Consider the following 18,156-nt stretch of genomic DNA (forward strand, 5'->3'; position numbering starts at 1 on the left):
GCAGCGCGGGTGTAAGAAAGGGATGACCAGAGGCCGGCCGGCCGGCCAGGAAAAGGAACCGAGCGACACATGAACCTGCCCCCTTGCCGCCTCTGGCGCCCGTTAACCTCGCGTCTGGGGCAGCGCCAGCCCCAGCCCCGCGCAGGCGCGCGAGCGTGTCCCCCGCCCGCTCGGGGCAGGGCTCGGCCCCTTTGCGGACGCCCCCGTAAGGTTCTCCCCATTCGGCGACCCCCCACCCCGCACCCCGAGCCACATTTCTTCTAGTAACAGACCCCGCCGGCGGGGGTGGCGCCTGCTAGGGCCAGAGGCACCGGGCTCGCGCACCCGACAGTCAGTCGGCGTGCGGACCTAGGGCGGCGGACCCAGGTTCGCCAAACCCGGGGACCCGCACACGCCAGACCTGCGCGCTCGGCTCCCCTGACCGGGCTACTGGCCACTCGGCTACTTTGTGACTGTGTTAGGCATTGTGTGTGTAGGGAGGCCTGAGTCTCCAGGGAGGTCACAGGCGGACGGGACTGCCCTTGGTGAAGCCCGGGGCCGCTGGGAGCTTGTACCTTAAGTCTTCCTATCCCTTCTTTAATCGCCCATTCCCCAATTCCCTCCCTACCCCCGACCTTAATTCTCATTCCAGACAGTTCCAGCCCAACGGCAGCCGCCAAACCCACGTGGGGTGGCGAGATCCGAAAGTTTCCAGCTACGAATGGTTTGCAGTTTTTCCTTGATCACTATTTTTGGCAAGGGCAGAGAGCAACGGTAAGGAGCGGCTTTAAATGCTCTTCTCTGTAGAGAAACGCTGGACTGGAGGGCAAACTCCAAGGGGACCGAAAGCGGGAGAGAGCCTGAGCCGTAGAACCCCCCATCCCCCACACTCAGAGCACCTCAGCCTCTGGGGCTCCTCCAGGGACTACTTGCTTGTGCGTCAGCCAGTGCCAGAGCGTCACATACACACCCCCTCCGCCTAGCCTACTCCCCCCCTCCCCTTCTTATTCCTCCACCTCCTTCCCCTCCCTTCCTCTCCCCTACACCCCCGCCCCCGTTCCGCCCCGCCTCCCTCTCTTCTCCCCTCCCCTCGCGAGTTCCAACCGGGCAGCCAGACTTGGCCGACTCAGGGTTCCGGAGCCCTGGAGAGCTAAAAATATACCCGGTACGTTAGCAACAGCCTTTCCATTGGTGGGGAACAGGGAGCGGCAGCCCCTGATTGGGTATTCGATCCAACCTCTAGGACGGGGAAGTGGGGGCGAAAAGCCTAGGAGCCCAGCCCTTTGCGGAGGGGGTGGGGTGGGGGGGCGGTGGCGGGGAGTGCGGTTGCGTATTGGGGCATTGCAAGGGATGCTGGTATTTGTAGTCATTTATTGGAGGCCGCTGTGAAAATAAGTGGGTTTGAATCCCAGTTCTGCCACCAGCCGTTTTATCTTGATTTAATGGCAGTAAATCTCTTTACATTATCAAAACGTTTTCTCGTCCTTAAAACGGAGATCGTGTAGGGATTAAATCTTATACTGTATGTAAAGCCTGTCTCAAGTAGTTGTTCTTAAAGGTCACAGTCCTGGCCAAATTGCATTGTGTATGTGCTGTGCTCAGTTCGGTGTGTATTCTGCAATAGGAAACCATACAAGACAGAAAGAGAAAGGGGGGAGTGAGCTGAAACGAATTCTTCTAGGGTATCACAAGAAGGAGGGATGGAGTCCATGTAAGCAGATAAAGGGTACACATTTCTTACCATTCAGGAAATGTGAAGCAGGTTGAAGGAGGAGTGAATCCCTGGAAGGGAGGTGTTGAATTTCTGCGCGTTCCAGCATTTATTCCAATCTCTCCTGAATGCTGAAAACACACCAGCCTGGACCAATATCACTGAAACAAAACTGAGAAACTCAGCCTCCCTGGCAAGTGGGAGCACTGGGTAAAGGGTTAGCATATAAATAGGAAAAAAAAGGAAAAAAGGTAATCATCATTCTTAACTGCTGAAGTCTCCATTTATCATGTGGTAAGGTGGATGTTTTTTGCTCTCCTCAACGTGTGATTTCCTCTTGTCAGGGCTTAATTGTGTGCTGAGTTCCTACTCAAGCATTCCAGAGTCCCCTCCTATTTTGAATAATCACAGGTTGAGACATACACTTTGTTTTCAAGATGGTGAGCTTCAGTAGTAAGCATGTGCTCAGAGGGTGGAGGCAGCTCCCCTGTCTGAGAGTAAGCAAGTTACGCCAGATGTTTTGTTGTGACAAGTCAGGCTGGTCATAATTAGCCCCAATTAACTCTCTGGGGTGAGTCATTCTCACACACACATGTCCGGGTGAGAAATTTTGTAGTTTCTTTTAAGTTATCCAAGAAAATAGAAAATTTGATTCTCCAGACCCACTGCTCCAACTGCGCAGGAACAAAGACAGCCACACAGAAATTAACTTTGGAGAAGAGTGATTGGATGGATGCTGAGGGCAAATGATATGCTGTTTATTGACCTCATTTACCTCTAGTAAAGGAGGTAAGTGAACAAACCTGTTTTTGGCTAAGACACTAAAACTAGAGTGTCCAAAGGAAGTATCACTTTAGCCTTGGTGATGGCAAGCAGGCCATTTGGGGATATAGTTGATAAGGAACTAAATAACTGGCAAAAGATGGAAACTGGAATCTTTTTTTTTTTTTAAGGCAGGAAAATTCCAAGGCAAAGAATCTTTCGCATTTATGTCCTTGGTTCAAACTCTAAAGAACTACAGGTCAAAATGTAGTGACATACAATCTCTTTGAGATTTAGTTGAGTTTGATTCCCTGGGAAGTTAGTTTTCTTCATTTAGAAGCTGCTAATTGCAGGCCAAGGTCCACATCTGGTGGCTCTATTGCCTTGGCATATACTGACACATTAAAAAAAATTTTTGTTGTTGGCTGCGCTGGGTCTTCGTGGCTGTGCTCCGGCTGTGCTCTGGCTTTCTCAATTTGTGCTGAGTGGGGGCACTCCGACTCCTCATTGCAGCGGCTTCTCACGTTGCAGGACATGGGCTCCAAGGTGCTTAGGCTTCAGTAGTTGTGGCTCCCCTGCTCTAGAGCCCAGGCTTAGTGGTTGTGACACATGGGCTTAGCTGTTCCATGGCATGTGGGGTCTTCCCAGACCAGGGATCGAACCAGTTTCCCATGCATTGCAAAGTGGATTCTTAACCACTGGACCACCAGGGAAGCCCCTACAATTTTTAAAATGAGTTAACAGACAACACTTAAAAGTTGAGAGGTTGTACAAAAATGTCTTGTCACTTGTTCTAAATTCAAAAGATATGGTAACACTGGGCATTCAAACTGGCAATTGTTTCAGTTGAATAGCAACTGTTCCCTGTAGACAGGGCCTGTGCTCTCTGGTTCCAAGTTTCCTAGACTCCCTATTGTCCCCCAGACACTGAGGCCCAGTGCCACACACCAGAAACCATCAAGTTTGGGCTGCTCTTCTTACATCCCTCCCGTTTTTTTGTTTTTTTTTTTTCCTGCACTATGAGGCATGCAGGGTGATCCCCAAGCGGGGATTGAACTGTGCCCCCAGCAATGGAAGGGTGGAGTCTTAACCATTGGACCACCAGGGAAGTCCCATCTCTCTCCTTTAAAAAAAAAAAAATTTGGCTGTGTTGGTTCTTAGTTGGAGCACACAGGATCTTTCGTTGCGGCACACAGGCTAAGTGAGGGCTCAGTACTTGTGGCGCGAGGCATGTGGGCTCTTAGTTCTCTGACCAGGGATCAAACCTGTGTCCCCTGAACTGGAAGGCTGATTAACCACTGGACCACAAAGAAAGTCTCTCATCCCTCCCTTTTAATCACTTATGTTACTCACCCAGACTCCTGTATTTGTGAGTACTTTTTCTAGATGTTTTTTTTTTTTTTTTTTTAGAACAGAATAAACTGGAAAATATTGTACACACAGTAAATATTTCATGAAATTTGGGTTTCTCTTATACATATGTATGAGGCGTGAAAACAGTCCAAGTGAGAGATTGTTGTAGGGTATGGTGCATCTGGCAGCATTCATGTTGGGAGCTTAGAAAGAAAAGGTACAGAGTTGGCTGGATAATGTGACAATGGTATTTCAAACAAAGGAAATAGCCAAAAAGATGGGGTATGTGTGAGGAATTCCCTTCATGAATAGAGGAAAACCTGAGGGGTAGGGAAGAAAGGGAACCATATGGAAGACCTTCAGTGCTAGGACTTAAATGTTTATCTGTGAAGTAGAGGCAATGGCACCCCACTCCAGTACTCTTGTGGAAAATCCCATGGACGGAGGAGCCTGGTAGGCTGCAGTCCATGGGGTCGCTAAGAGTCGGACACGACTGAGTGACTTCACTTTCACTTTTCACTTTCATGCATTGGAGAAGGAAATGGCAACCCACTCCAGTGTTCTTGCCTGGAGAATCCCAGGGATGGGGGAGCCTTGTGGGCTGCCGTCTATGGGGTCGCACAGAATCGGACACAACTGAAGTGACTTAGCAGCAGAGGCCCTTTGCAAGAACTACCATTGAAAAAAGTAAAGCCTTCCCAGTAAGGGTCAGGCATTTACCAGGTCAGATTTAATCCTTGCAAACCAAAGTGGGAGGCATTAATGTCCTTATGTAATAGATAAGAAAAAAATGTTCCCAGTACTAAAGATCAGTAGCAGATCAGAATTCAAATACAGGACGGATAATAAAGCCAACGCATTTCTCATTACTTTTTTTTTTTGAGCAAGAGCAATGTAATAAGTGTGATGTTTAAAGGAGATTAAATTACCATATGTGTACAGAGCATATTTGAGAAGCTAGAAGCAAGACACTCATCCTTTTTAGATCCTAGAAATGAATGTATCAAAACACTGAATACTTAACAGTAATCATAAACCTGGGAAATGAAATGGCTTTCTTAGATTGAACTATAATAAATTTAGTTATTTTAACTAGACTTGTGTAAGTAGTGGTTACTTCAACAAATAAGAAAAACAGTAATTTTTAAGACCATTCTGTTTTTTTGTGGCCACACAGTTGGCTGAGATTATTATTCACTTTCCAAAGAACTGTATACAGTTAGAGGTTAAAATTCAGTTTGTAAGCAATATTTTCTCAACAGAGAATACTGTCATTATTCCAATTTTTAAAACTGAAAAAGACTTATCCTAAGGTCCAAGGTAGACAATAATTAAGGACTTGAATTTGAACATCGTTTATCTAATATGGTCTTTAAAAAAAAAAAAAATTTTTTTTTTTGGCTGTTCCAGCGCTTAGTTGCAGTAGGAAGGACTTTCAATTTTCATGGGCATTTGGGCCCTAGTTTTCTGACCAGGGATCGAACCCAGGCCCTTTGCATTGGAAACACAGTGTCTTAAGCCAACAGAGTTCTTAACTTACTCATATCCTTCTCTTGGCCTCAGACAGCAAACAAATGGAGAATGGGATTGTGAAATTAGGTGACAGAGGAACAGCGTTCAGCAGAATTCACTGGGCTGAGATTGAACTTGCCTGTCACTGATCAGTATGGAAATCTCACCGGGCATTAAGTTTTAAGCTCCCTTGCAAGACCTTTTAGAGGCATACACACTGAAGCTCATAGAACACAGTAAGGTGTTGTTTTGCTAAAACTAAGCAGTAGCTTTTCAAACACTTGTAGATCCAAGATGTTACATGGACCAAGGTGGTTAATAAATTTTTGTGGGGAGGGGGGACATACCTCAAGGCAAGTGAGATCTTTTTCTCTGACCAGGGATCAAACCAGAGTCCCCTGCATTGGAGTTTTTACTGCTGGATTGCCAGTGAAGTCCCAATGAACAAATTTCAGAAATTGTTTAGTAAAACAAAACATTATGACTTAGTATTACACATTAAAACTAGTTACTAACTAAACTTAGTTAGAATCAGTGACAGATTCTAGTTATAACATGGATTATCTGGTCTCTACAACTTTTGATTACTTTGCCAACAAAGGTCCATCTAAGTCAAGGCTATGGTTTTTCCGGTGGTCATGTATGGATGTGAGAGTTGGACTGTGAAGAAAGCTGAGCACCGAATTGATGCTTTTGAACTGTGGTGTTGGAGGACTCTTGAGAGTCCCATGGACTGCAAGGAGATCCAACCAGTCCATTCTAAAGGAGATCAGCCCTGGGTGTTCTTTGGAAGGAATGATGCTAAAGCTGAAACTCCAGTACTCTGGCCACCTCATGCGAAGAGTTGACTCATTGGAAGACTCTGATGCTGGGAGGGATTGGGGGCAGGAGGAGATGGGGACGACAGAGGATGAGATGGCTGGATGGCATCACTGACTCAATGGACGTGAGTTTGAGTGAACTCCGGGAGTTGGTGATGGACAGGGAGGTCTGGCGTGCTGCAATTCATGGGGTTGCAGTCGGACACGACTGAGCGACTGAACAACTTCTGATGTACCATAACCCTTACCTGATGCTTTAAAACTGCTCAGAGCTCCCCAAACACATCACCCTGTCCAAACTGTTTCCCCCACAAAAATGTCCGTTATCAGCAGACCCCATCCCCTCTGCTGGGAGGTTGCAATGTGGCCTTCAAAGCCCAGTTTATTACCTGGTTTCTATTACTTTAGTTATTCATTCAACACTGAGTACCTGCTACACGCTGGGCACAACAGACTTATTTCCTGCCATCATGGAACACAGCCTTATAGATGATAGTCAATATCACCAAATGCGAAAAACAAAATGCTCATGGTGCTATGTGGGAGTATGACAAGAGGGACTTTGGGGGTTGAATGAGGCATCTTTAAGGAAATACTTAGCTAAGGTCTGAAGGTGAGTAGGAGTTAGTTGAGCAGAAGCAGAACAGAGCTTTACAGGTAAAAAGCACAGAGGCAGGAGGGAAAGCAGCAGTTTGAGGAACTGAAAGGAGCCCTCATGGCAGTCCTATGGCTATGATCTTCCTCTAGCCTTCCTGAGGTGCCTCTCGCTAGGCCCTTGCTTTGTGCAGCCCCTGAGTTGCACTGAGCTGTTTCTGTTAAGCTCAATCACTAAATTCCTTGAAGGCAGAGATTATCTGAATTCTGTTTTGGACATTCAATACATCACAAATAAGCAAGTATACATTCAACAAGACAAAACTCCGACAAGAGGTCAGAAGACCCATCTCTTCCTTTAGCTCTGCCACTAAGTTGCAATGTGACCTTGGGCCAGATCCCTGGATCCTGCCAAGACTCAGAAGCTCTTTCAAATTCATGGTCTTAAAGGCTTACTTGACTGGAAGTCTCCAGTTATGAATATGTCTCTTCTGGATAACTTGCTTATTGCCTCTAGCAGACAAAAAGTACAGATGGTTAAGTTAGGGTAGGATACATCTAAAGTTGATTTTACTTAAATCACACATCCCTTCACATCCTATTATTTTTTTTGGCCGCACCTCATGGCATGTGGAATCTTATTTCCCTGACTAGGAATTGAACCCACACCCCCTGCACTGGAAGTGCAGAGGCTTAAACACTGGACCACCAGGGTGGTCCCTCCCTTGTATCTTTAATGTGAATATATATATGTACTTTATGAAAAAAAGTCAACCAAGTTCAGTTTTCCTAACTCATTGATTTGAATACATTTTGTCTCACTCCCTTCTCCGTTATTGGAAGCCACCTCTTCAGTTCAAAACTCAAGTTGGGCAGGAAGGAAAAAGCAATGTTTCTAAAAATAACTTTGGTTTACTTATCATAAAAGGCACGACTGGTTTTGAATTACAATAGTAATAAGAGAACAAGGTGCTTAAGTTAATCCCAATACCTCTATTTTGAATCACAAATTTCTAGGTGACTAAAAGTCCTCGAGTTAAAATTAAATTGGGAAGGGGCTGATGACCAGAAAATAAACACCTACTTTATTAATATAACACAAGAGAAAGGGTTTACAATTTTTTAGAAGAAAAATAACATGAACCAGCACCACCTGGTAAAGGTTACAGGATGAAACGCCCACATTTATTGCTCTGCTGGCCCCCCCCCACCGCAGATACTTCATCAAGGACAACTGCCATCAGAGATTCCCTAAGAACATGCTTTTCACTGCAGGTAGCTTCACAGTCGGGTCTTCAAATAGAAGACGGAAATGACATATTATTTCTGCTTTAGAAAGTTTTGGTATGAAGAAATTCTTGATGTGGATAACACATCCTTGCTTCTAGAATTTAAGGAATACCATGAACTAATCTATCAATTTTTCTGATATAGTCTGCCAGAGTGCTCTGCGAAGAATCTTTCTTCCATTCCTACCAGGTCCAGGTGAGAGGAAACCGGTAAGGTGCCTGTACTAACAGGCAAATTCAGGTGATGCTCTGTGCTCCGCCTCCTTTCTGCTGGCAGTAGTAGGCATTTCTTTTGGCAGCTGCAGCAGTCTGATGGAGGGAGGAAGAGGCAGCCCACCAATCACCTCTTCTTGAAGCCATATTTTTTACGTTCATAGAAGAGATCTGTCTTAGAGCTTCCCAAATTGACAATCTTTGGGCAACCATCTCTCTGGAAAACAGAAAAGTTATTAAAAGTCTCTGAGCTTTAATTGAAAGGAATCTAAGATAAAAATTTGGGCTTCCCTTGTGGCTCAGCTGGTAAAGAATCTGCCTGCAATGCGGGAGGCCTGGGTTTGATCCCTGGGTTGGGAAGATCCTCTGGAAAAGGGCAAGGCTCCAACTCCAATATTTTGGCCTGGAGAATTCCAGAGACTGTATAGTCCATGGGGCCACAAAGAGTCAGATGTGACTGAGTGACTTTCACACTAAGAAAAAATAACTTTTGGATTAATGGTTTAGCCATTCATCTTACCAGTTCAGTTATCCTATTTGATCAATCAGGTATTTACTAAGCACTTAGAATTTGCCATCTATCCAGTAGCCTGCACTTAGAATGCTGGATTCTTAGCCCACTTCTGTTGCTAATATGATATAGTGGAGGCAAAATCGGAAACTCTTTAAGGTGAACTTCCCTGATAGTCCAATGGTTAAGACTGTGCTTCCAATGAATCGAGCATGGGTTTGATCCCTGGTTGGGGAATTAAGATCCCACATGATGTGTGGCCCCAAAAAATAAACAAAACTCTTTAAGGTGTTCAAAGGATTTTCTCCAAGTGAGAGGTAGGAAATGGTAATAATCATCTACAGATCAAGCTCTTTAGCTTTCTTTCACTATCCCAAGAAAGGAGATAATACCAAGAGAAAAAAACTGAAGACTTTAGGAAACAGTACCTTATATTTTAAGTATCATAAGAGAATACTGAGTTTGATGTGTCCTTATTAATTCACTTAATTTGACACATGGTCTTGGGAGAAGAGTGCTCCTGTGCTAGAGATCGCTGTTGACAGTCCATACTCTGATTTGTAATGTCAGGCTCCCCTGGCCATTCTGTGAGCTTGAGTGGTTTCAGTGAAGCCCCTGGGAAACTATGTTTTGCAGGGATGATGGTTCCATCAGTTGATTTGGGATGATGAGAAGAAAACTGGGGGAATTACTACTGGAAGAAGCCTTCCTCGATCTGATGATTTTATTAAACGTTCATGTCAAAGGTAGTTGCTTGATGCTGGGCTATGGAATGAATGAATGAATGAGTCCAGTCCTCAGACAACTTATTTCTAATTCAGCTGTTTTCTTTTTTGGGGGACTGATACCAACACTAAAAAAATCTCTGAAAAGACACAAAGCCAACACTAACATTTCATTATTTTCTAGAAAACATGTATAGGTTGGCCAAAAAGTTCCTTCAGGTTTTTCTGAAAGATGTTACTGAGGGGCTTCCCTGGTAGGGAAGTGCCCACCTTGTGGTTAAAAGCCACATGGTTATGTGGCTCTTCCAGTGGTTAAGAGCCCGCCTTGCAATGCAGTGGACACTGGTTTGATCCCTGATCCGGGAAGAACCCACATGCTGGGTGGGAACTAAGCCCCTGTATCACAACTACTGATCCCATGCACCTAGAGCCTGTGCTCTACAACGAGAGAAGCCACCGCAATGAAAAGCCCATGCACCACAACAAAAAGTAGGCCCCACTTGCTGCAACGAGAGAAAGCCTGTGCACAGCAGTGAAGACCCAGAGCAGCCAAAAATAAACTAAAAAAAAAAACACAAAAAAGTAATGGAAAAACCTGAAGGAACTTTTTGATCAATCCAGTACAACGTATTATATTGAGAACTACCGTCTGTGAAGCTCAGTGTGCTGAGGGAGCCAGGCTGTGGCACCACAGCCCCACCAATGCTAGGTGCTAGGTGAACTCAAGTAAGCCACGTAATCTGTACTGGGAATCTTGGTACACACGTCAGAAGAACTGCCTCTCCTGACCCAAGATAGCCTGCTACTAGACACGACAGTGCTCGAAGCCCTTTAGGGATGCTGTGAAATTTTGTGGTATGATGACAGCCTGTTCAGCTTTACTACGCCTCACTGACTTGCATGACTGGGCAAGCCACTTCTGTCTGGATTCATACCCAACTATAAAATAAGATGACTGGATCAGGTCAATGTTTACAAACTGTGTTTGTAGAGCCCTCGAGAGTCCTGAGAGGTGCCAGGTGACTGTAGGACTCATCCCTGCTCTGTGCAGCTCTGTTCTCACTCATATTAAGACTGTAGGCTCTGGAGACGGGCCACCTGAATTCTGAGAAGTTATTACCCTCTTTATATCTCTTTTTAGTCATATTATTAAATTACTACAATGGTAGAACCTACCTTACAGAGTTAAGAATCAATAAATGTACCTAGAACAACACCTGGCATATAGCCAGTCTTTAATAAATTGTAAGAAATTGCCAAAAACAAATAGCAGCAATTTCATAATGGTCCAACCTAACACACCCATGGCTTTTGTATAAGACACTTTTTGAAGATAGGACTCCATGTGTTAAAAAGTTGAAAAAACCACCGGAAAACTAATGTTTTAGATTATTAGCTCTTTGGTTTTTATGGCATTTATAAATTTCCTATTTTCTTGCCTAAACTCCTGTTTTTATTTTCTACATATCCTGTGGGTCTAGTGGCTGTTCCCAAATTCTAACAGTACTGAAGAGGTGAGGATGTGTGCACTGGCTGGCTTTTGTGAACGTGCCTGTGAATGGAGACCATGAAAACGGAGATGTTTAAGAAAACCTCAAGGATGGTACAGAGAGTATCTGTGAGCTGCGCTAGGGAGTGTATTAAAGACAAATTTCAGCCTTTTTCAGTCCTCCCGGAGGGTAACAGATTTCCCCATTCTGAGCATAGGGAGCTTTTATTTTAGGCAGCTACAGCTTTTGAGTTGAATGTACATGTTGCATGGCCACTTAACTTCTATAATTTCACACCCAAAAAAGTAGACACTAGACTGCCAAGTGCTTCTTTCCATTATACTAAGTATGTCTGTTAAAACATCCCCGTGTGTGCATGCTAAGTCAGTTCAGTTGTGTCCAACTCTATGTGACCCCATGGACTGTAACCTGCCAGGCTCCTCTCTCCATGGGATTCTCCAGGCAAGAATACTGGAGTGGGTTGCTGGGCCCTCCTCCAGGGGATCTTTCTGACCCATGGATTGAACTGAGTCTCTTATGTCTCCTGCATAGGCAGGCAGGTTCTTTACCACTTTAGGGAAGCCCCTAAAACATCCCCAGGAGAAGCCTAAGGTGGGCTCCATTACCAACCACCAAAGAGAAGTCAATGCCTATGGATTTCCTCCCTGAGGAGGGCTGAACGTCAAGTCCATTTCTATGGTGCAAAAGCAAGCTACAAAAATTACCCTGGACCTGGTGAGAATCCAGGACTTTATAAAGTAATACTTAAAAAACCAACACTGATCATATACCAAAATATAACATACCATGGGGAAATGTGTACAGAACCAAAATGCAGGAAAAGGCAATTTACAAATTTTGAGATCAGAAAAACAGGATTACAGAAAATGGGTCCACATGTCCATTTCTTATATTCGGTAGCAAAGAATTACCAACAGCAGGCAAGACCTGCTTGATTAACAGAAACTAGTAGACAAAACACTGATTCTTCCAGCAACTATTTAATGAATACCTACAAGGTAAAAACCAGACTGTACACTGGTTTGAGACCTTAACAAGGGCATCACATTTTCTATTTGAAACTTTAAGCTCTCAGTAAATGTATCCAGGAGGTAGAAGGGACTGCTACTACCCTTTGTGGGCTGGGGGTCAGGGGCTGGGGGTCAGGGTGAGACTTCCTCAAAGCCACACACAGTATCTTAGCAAAGCCAAGACCTGAACTTGGGCTTTCTAACTCCTACTCTGGTGTTTTTTGTAACAGAGGTTCCTGGAGGCAAACCTCAAAACTTTCACAAGGTTTAGGAAGCTGCAGAGAAGGGTAAACTTGTGAATTACCTTTGAAAATTATCAAGTATCTTTCCTATATATCTAACTGCTCTGCTATTTAAACAGGAAGAGAATGGTAGACGTAGCATGAGACAGAGAGGTGCATCCTTAACCACCTTGAGAAGAGAAATACGATGAGTGTTTAGGGTAAGTGCTTTGAGTTAGTTGATGCATCTTCAATAAGGGTGAAAACACCTTTGACATTACAGTGGTTTGTGATCTGAAGCTCACCCTTACCCAACAAAATCTTATCCAACTTTCATTCCTCTTGTTGTGGAGAAAATGTAAATAGTTTTTCGGCATTCGAGATCTTAGTTCCTCAACCAGGGATCAAATCTGTGTCCCCTACAGTGGAAGCGTAAGTCTTAACCACTGGACCGCCAAGACTTCCCAAGAAAATTTAATTTGGATTTTAACCTTTCTCCTTTAGTGGAGGGGCGATAATGAAAAACCACCACCAAAAAAAAAGGCTGAGAAAGAATTACAGAGACCTGGGTTCTAATCCCGTATTTGCCATTTATTCATCATGTGACCTTGGGCCAAACCTACCTTTAAGCCATTCATTTCCTCATCTGTATCATACACAACTTTTAGACAAGAAAGACCAGCACAGTACCTGGCATGCAGCAAGAGCTCCAAAAATACTAGTTGCTATTTTTCTTGTTATCTGGTTGGGAGAGTTGAAGAAAATGGTTAAGTAAAAGGAGTCAAGGGTGAAGGGAGATCAATAAGATGCCACATTATAAGAAACTACAAACTGGTACTTTGGCAGAAGTGCCCACAGATATTGTCCCTGACCCCTGAGTATTCTCAAGGCTTTGAAAAAACTATGGAGAACACCTAACCTAGCTTACTGGGCTAATTCCCTCATAAATTATGGAAGTTGCTGGAAGAGAACAATAAGAGGGGTTGCTTTGGCTGTAGGAAGATTTGTGTGTAGGAAAGTCTTGGGCACTTAATCTACATCATGATCTGTAAGGCTGAGAGGCTGGATCATGTCACTGGACTGTTTTGTGTTCCTTGGAAACTATTGCTGAGTTAATGCGAGCTAGATGCCATCTCAAATATCCTCAGAACATTCCTGTATAATGTGAAGTAAGGGAAGTGGTGACATCTAGAATGAGGCACAAGGATCCGGAGAGATCAGGTCACCCGCCACATGCAGACGAATCAGACAGTCATTAACCTTTATTAAGTACTCTGGTTGTAAGCGTATCAGATAAGAACTCTAGCTACAGTCATGGAAAATTCAAGAAAATGTTGTCCTTAATAGATCTTTGGCTCGTTTTAGCTAGTTTAAGACTTGCTTGTACTTTTGTTCACTGATATTGCCTCACCATGGTGTAGACTGTAATCATCCGACACCTACTGTGTACCAGACACTCTCTAGCGGGAGCTCCTACAGGTGATTCACAGGAGTAGCACAGAAACGTGCACCAGACTTACAATATATGCCGGGACGACACCAAGAGCCGGGGCTTCCCAGGTGGCTCAGGGAGATCCTCTGGAGGAGGAAATGGCAACCACCCCAGTATTCTTGCCTGGGAAATCCTATGGGCAGAGGAGCCTGGTGGCGGGGCTACAGTCTACAGGGTTGCAGAAGAGTTAGACACAACTTAGTGAACTAAACAGCAGCAGCATACAAGAGCTAGAGAAAAAGGGGGACATGAGCAGGGCATGATTCGACAGTCAAAGATAAATGCAAATCAGAGTTTAGGGTAAGACAATGTTCAAATCGGGGACATCCCTGGTAGCCCAGTGTTTAAAAATCTACCTTGCAATGCAGGGGACATGGGTTTGATCCTTGGTCAGGGAACCAAGACCCCACATACCTTGGAGCAACTAACCCTGCACACCACAAGACCTAGAGCAGCCCCCCAAAAGAGAGAGAATGTTCAAATCACCAACTGAAATTGTTTCTGGTACTTTATCTATGACTGTTCTCATTTCCCTAAATAACAGAAGACTTTCCTGGTGTAAGAAATAGGTTTATCTGCTCTAATATGTCCCACTTATTAGAGGTAGACAAAATCTAACTGCAAAGATTCTGAGGTAGCTGAATCATCTCTCTTCAACACAGGCACATCACAGATTTATCAAAGGACACCACGAGGTTTAGTCAGAAAGCTTGGACTTGACACTTATTAGCTGGGAGAGGGGCTGTAAAATGGGGATAATAATAACCCCTAATTAACAAAGCTATTGAAAAATAAGGGAGATAGGATCTATATAGAAGGGGGATCTTCCTGACCCAGGGATTGAACCTGTGATGAACTTGAGTTTCTCACATTGCAGGCAGATTCTTTACCATCTGAGCAAACTGGGAAGCCCTATATATATATTTAATTATCTACTATTTGTAAAAGGAAATATAAGAAATTATTTATCTTTTGGGAATTCACTGGCAGTTCAGTGGTTAGGATTCTGGATTTCCACTGCAGGGGGCCTGGGTTCCACCCCTGGTTGGGGAACTAAGATCCCCAAAGCTGCCCAGCATGGCCAGAGAATTTTTTATTTCTTTTTTGCCTTATGTCTCATCCTAGATTAGGTAACCAGATACCTCATATTAGCCTATTGTTACTGTATCACACTTTGTTTTATTGTCATAAAAAGAATAAAAGGTGATTCATGGGTTGTCCTCCTCTCCTCCAAGAAACCTGTTTTTGGTACAGATCTATAGTTCTCTATTGTATCCTGGCAACTGGCTTAAGGAGTTGAATAACTGCCATTGCCAGCATACAATGTTAAGGGGCAAAAATGTCACAAGCAGAATCCCAAGCAATTCTGAAAAATCAAAGCAAAAGTATTCTCTAGCTACTCAGAGCTGAAATCAACTTGAATAGTCCCAAATTCAGAAGTCAACACATCCACCTGAACAGTCCTTAATAATAATAGAGAGAATTACTGAATGACTATTGTATACCATGCACTGTGCTAGGACTTAAAAATGCAGAATATTGGGAGTTTCCTGATGGCCTAATGGTTAGGATTCTGGGTTTTCACTGCCGTGGCCAGGGTTCAAGATCCTGTAAGCTATGTGGCACAGTTAAAAAAAAAAAAAAAGGATATTGTTTATGAATAAAAATGAGAGAGACATCAAAGGAATAGAGGGCTTTCCAAATTGCCAGTGTTGACCAAAATTTGCTTCTCTTGCACTTTTTTCCTTGATGCAAAATAACTGCCTTTTGTTGGGCTACACCCAGTTTGGCTCACAGAGGTTGAAGAAATTATAACCTAGATGACTAAATGAACATACTCATCTACGGACCATACAGTTTGCTGTGGATGGCAAAGTGTTACTAAACACAAGGAAAAATCAGATGAAAAGCTTCCTATATGTACTCACATCTTTCTCCTGGATGGTGCATTCCTTACAATAATAGGCATCTGAAACTCCAGGGCCTCCACAGATCACACAGCGGCCCTGGTAAGAGCCATAGTTACACTCGTCGCATATGCGCACCAGGGTGCAAGGACGCACATAGGAGTCACAGATCACACACTTGCCATCACCTATGAGGAGAAGAGGATGGAGTTACACCACGTGCAAGTACCTCGAGGCCTTTGCCCTCCTCCTGCTATGGGGACTACACCAGTCTCCTAACAGTGACTTGAGGACCCTCTACTTTGGCATCACAAAACCGACTTACCTCGTGTCCATCTCAATCTCTACAACACATAGGAAAAGTTAATCAACTACTAGGTAAAGAGCTTAGAGAAGCACCTGGTAGACACGTCTATATAAATTAATTGGCAGACCATGTGGGATGTGGTCATGCTACTTCCGGTCCAAAGCTAAAGATTCTCTCAAAACCTAGTGTCTAAAACGTGCAAGCTGGAGTGAGGGTGGTGGCCTTTAGTTGTAGCCTGGCATTGTGTTGACATTCTTTGGGTCACGTCTACTCAAAGTCCTCTTAGTGCCACCGCTGAAAATGCCCGTTTGCTTGTTCTACAGAAACTGAGTGGGCCAGGTGGGCTATTTGGGGAGGCGTGTTCCACTTACACTTTTCACACAGTCTTCCAATGGCTGGAAAATAAAAGATGGTAAAGAGCACAATTAGGATTAAAGTTTTGATGAAGAGGGGACAAACATCCTCGAGCTTGCGGTGGGGACAGGAGCAGGGACTGCAGTGAGCCCTGAGGGGATCTATCCATCTTATCCCCTTAAACTTCAATCCGAACCAAATCCACAGCCTCCTGAAGCCCCTCACAGGTCCTGCGCAAACTGAGAATTTCTCCCAACCCCATTCCGGCAGCCTGCCTCCAGCTCCCAGCACGCGAGCCCCCGCCCTCCTTTCATCAAGAGACCGCAAACCCGCGCGCTCCTACACTTTCAACCTAGAGGCGGGGAACGTGGCGCCTCCCGGGCAAGACCCTAAGCAAGTGACGGGAACCCCGGGCCTCTCAGGTCCTAATACCATTCCCACCCAGAGAGCCGGGTGCAGAAGGCTGCCTCACCAACACCAGCCTGCTTGCGGCAAAAGATCAAGTCCGGGTGATGTTTAGCCATAGCGCCCTCTCAATCCACCGGAAGCTTACAGAACTTCCGTCCGACCTTTAACCTCCGTTGCTCCCGCCTCTTGGTCGCCGTGATTGGTTCTCTAGACATCCATCAGTATTTATACTCTTTGCACCAAAACCCGCTGGTTCTCGCGAGATCAAATTCCAAAGCCAAGTTTCCGTCCTAACGGGGGGCCGGGTCCTGGCAGGTGCATAAAAGTTATTAAAAAAAAAAAAAAATCACAACCTTTCCAGGACTTGAATGGAAGAAGCAAATTTCAAAGTGCAAAGTTGAAGTGTGCACTTCGATAAGACATCTCTGTGCCCCGTATTTACTTCCTTAAGTGTTTTTATATAGTTTTTTCCTCTCCCCTTTCGAGTCCTCACACGGGAACTCCGCCCAAGGCGCTCGCAGGAGTAGGCGCCTCGACGGAGGCCCAGCCTTCACGAGGTCGCGTTTCTCTTCAGGCCACGCCCACATCCCGAAGGCTTTAAATACTCTGAGTGGTACGTCACTTTCAAGCGACCTCATCTTTGTCAGTGCACAAAATGGCGCCTTACAGCCTACTGGTGTCCCGGCTGCAGGTGAGCGAACTGAGGGCCCCCTGGGTTCGCGGGGGCGGGGTGCCTCCTCCTGTGCTTGCGGCTGTGGGCGAGGCAAGACGAGGCAGGCCCGACCTCCGGCCGGCTTTTCGTGTACCTGTCCCTGTCGCGGGCCCAGCACCCACGCTCGCTCCTCCGGCGCCCGAGGTCAAGGCGTCCCTGGCTCTGTCAGCTCTCTCTGCTCTGTCCCCGCCCAGCTGGAAGCTTGGGTCTTAGAAGCAGCATCTAGGTGAAGAGTGGAGTCACCTCTTTCTCGTTTTCGTGGACCTCACTTTCTACCCCATAGAGTTTCGTTTTCTGTTCCTCAAGGTGAGGACAAGGTGACTGGGGGGGCGCGGTGGTTGTTGAGCTCGCTAGGCCCAGAACCCGAAGGCCTCACTTCTCATCTCTCAGCGGCGGAGACTCGCTAGCCAAGTGCATCAGTCGTTGTCAAACCCGAAGTCTGGAGGAAAAAAACTATATTCGATCTTGAGGGAATCCTGCAGAACATAACAGCCAAGAGTTCTAGGGGACCTTCCGTCCCCAGCTGTAGTAATTAGTAATGATAACAGTAGTCTCTCACCTTTGCACAGATTGCAAGACCATTCCTCGTCATATCACTTAATTTATATGATCATTTGGTAGGATGATTATTCTCATTTGATAGGTGATGAAACTGCTAGGTAAAAGTTCCTGCTCTCTCTTGAGTGTTACCCAAGTGCTGTGGCCTCAGCATCTGCCCTACTACCCCGCTGTTCGTGTCACCCTGCCCTCAGAACTTTTTGAAC

General features: G+C 45.1%; 2 protein-coding genes and 1 long non-coding RNA gene across 6 annotated transcripts in view; 1 reads left to right on the top strand and 2 right to left on the bottom strand.

The window, feature by feature from the left end:
• Positions 1–1,317: 1,317 nt before the first annotated feature.
• LOC139183260 (uncharacterized) lies at positions 1,318–3,368 on the bottom strand. The gene is made up of 3 exons (XR_011566882.1): positions 1,960–3,368; positions 1,721–1,851; positions 1,318–1,594 (listed from the first exon to the last, which is right to left on the bottom strand). It is a non-coding gene; the product is annotated as an uncharacterized lncRNA (long non-coding RNA).
• A 4,426-nt stretch (positions 3,369–7,794) lies between these two features.
• On the bottom strand, positions 7,795–16,867 carry PHF5A (PHD finger protein 5A). Of its 4 annotated transcripts, XR_011566881.1 has the most exons (6): positions 16,745–16,866; positions 16,290–16,313; positions 15,633–15,799; positions 12,903–12,953; positions 9,174–9,510; positions 7,795–8,451 (listed from the first exon to the last, which is right to left on the bottom strand). XR_011566881.1 is itself a non-coding variant. In XM_070790488.1 (5 exons), exons 1-5 carry the CDS (start codon positions 16,794–16,796, stop codon positions 8,362–8,364), a joined length of 384 nt encoding a protein of 127 aa, XP_070646589.1. In that variant the 5' UTR covers positions 16,797–16,865; the 3' UTR covers positions 7,795–8,361. The 4 variants fall into 4 exon arrangements, 3 of the variants coding, with proteins under 3 accessions (XP_070646589.1, XP_019817444.1, XP_070646588.1); XM_070790488.1 differs by lacking the exon at positions 9,174–9,510 and having other exon boundaries at positions 16,745–16,865; XM_070790487.1 differs by lacking the exons at positions 7,795–8,451; positions 9,174–9,510 and adding an exon at positions 13,733–13,872 and having other exon boundaries at positions 12,935–12,953; positions 16,745–16,867.
• A 347-nt stretch (positions 16,868–17,214) lies between these two features.
• Positions 17,215–18,156, top strand: part of ACO2 (aconitase 2) — a 49,152-nt gene continuing 48,210 nt past the window's right edge. Inside the window, exon 1 of the mRNA XM_019961886.2 lies at positions 17,215–17,371. Coding sequence (XP_019817445.2) covers positions 17,336–17,371 — 36 coding nt within the window. The 5' untranslated portion in view covers positions 17,215–17,335. The remainder of the gene's footprint in view (positions 17,372–18,156) is intronic.

This window comes from Bos indicus, chromosome 5 (genome assembly GCF_029378745.1).
Source record: "Bos indicus isolate NIAB-ARS_2022 breed Sahiwal x Tharparkar chromosome 5, NIAB-ARS_B.indTharparkar_mat_pri_1.0, whole genome shotgun sequence".
NCBI classification, from domain to species: domain Eukaryota; kingdom Metazoa; phylum Chordata; class Mammalia; order Artiodactyla; family Bovidae; genus Bos; species Bos indicus.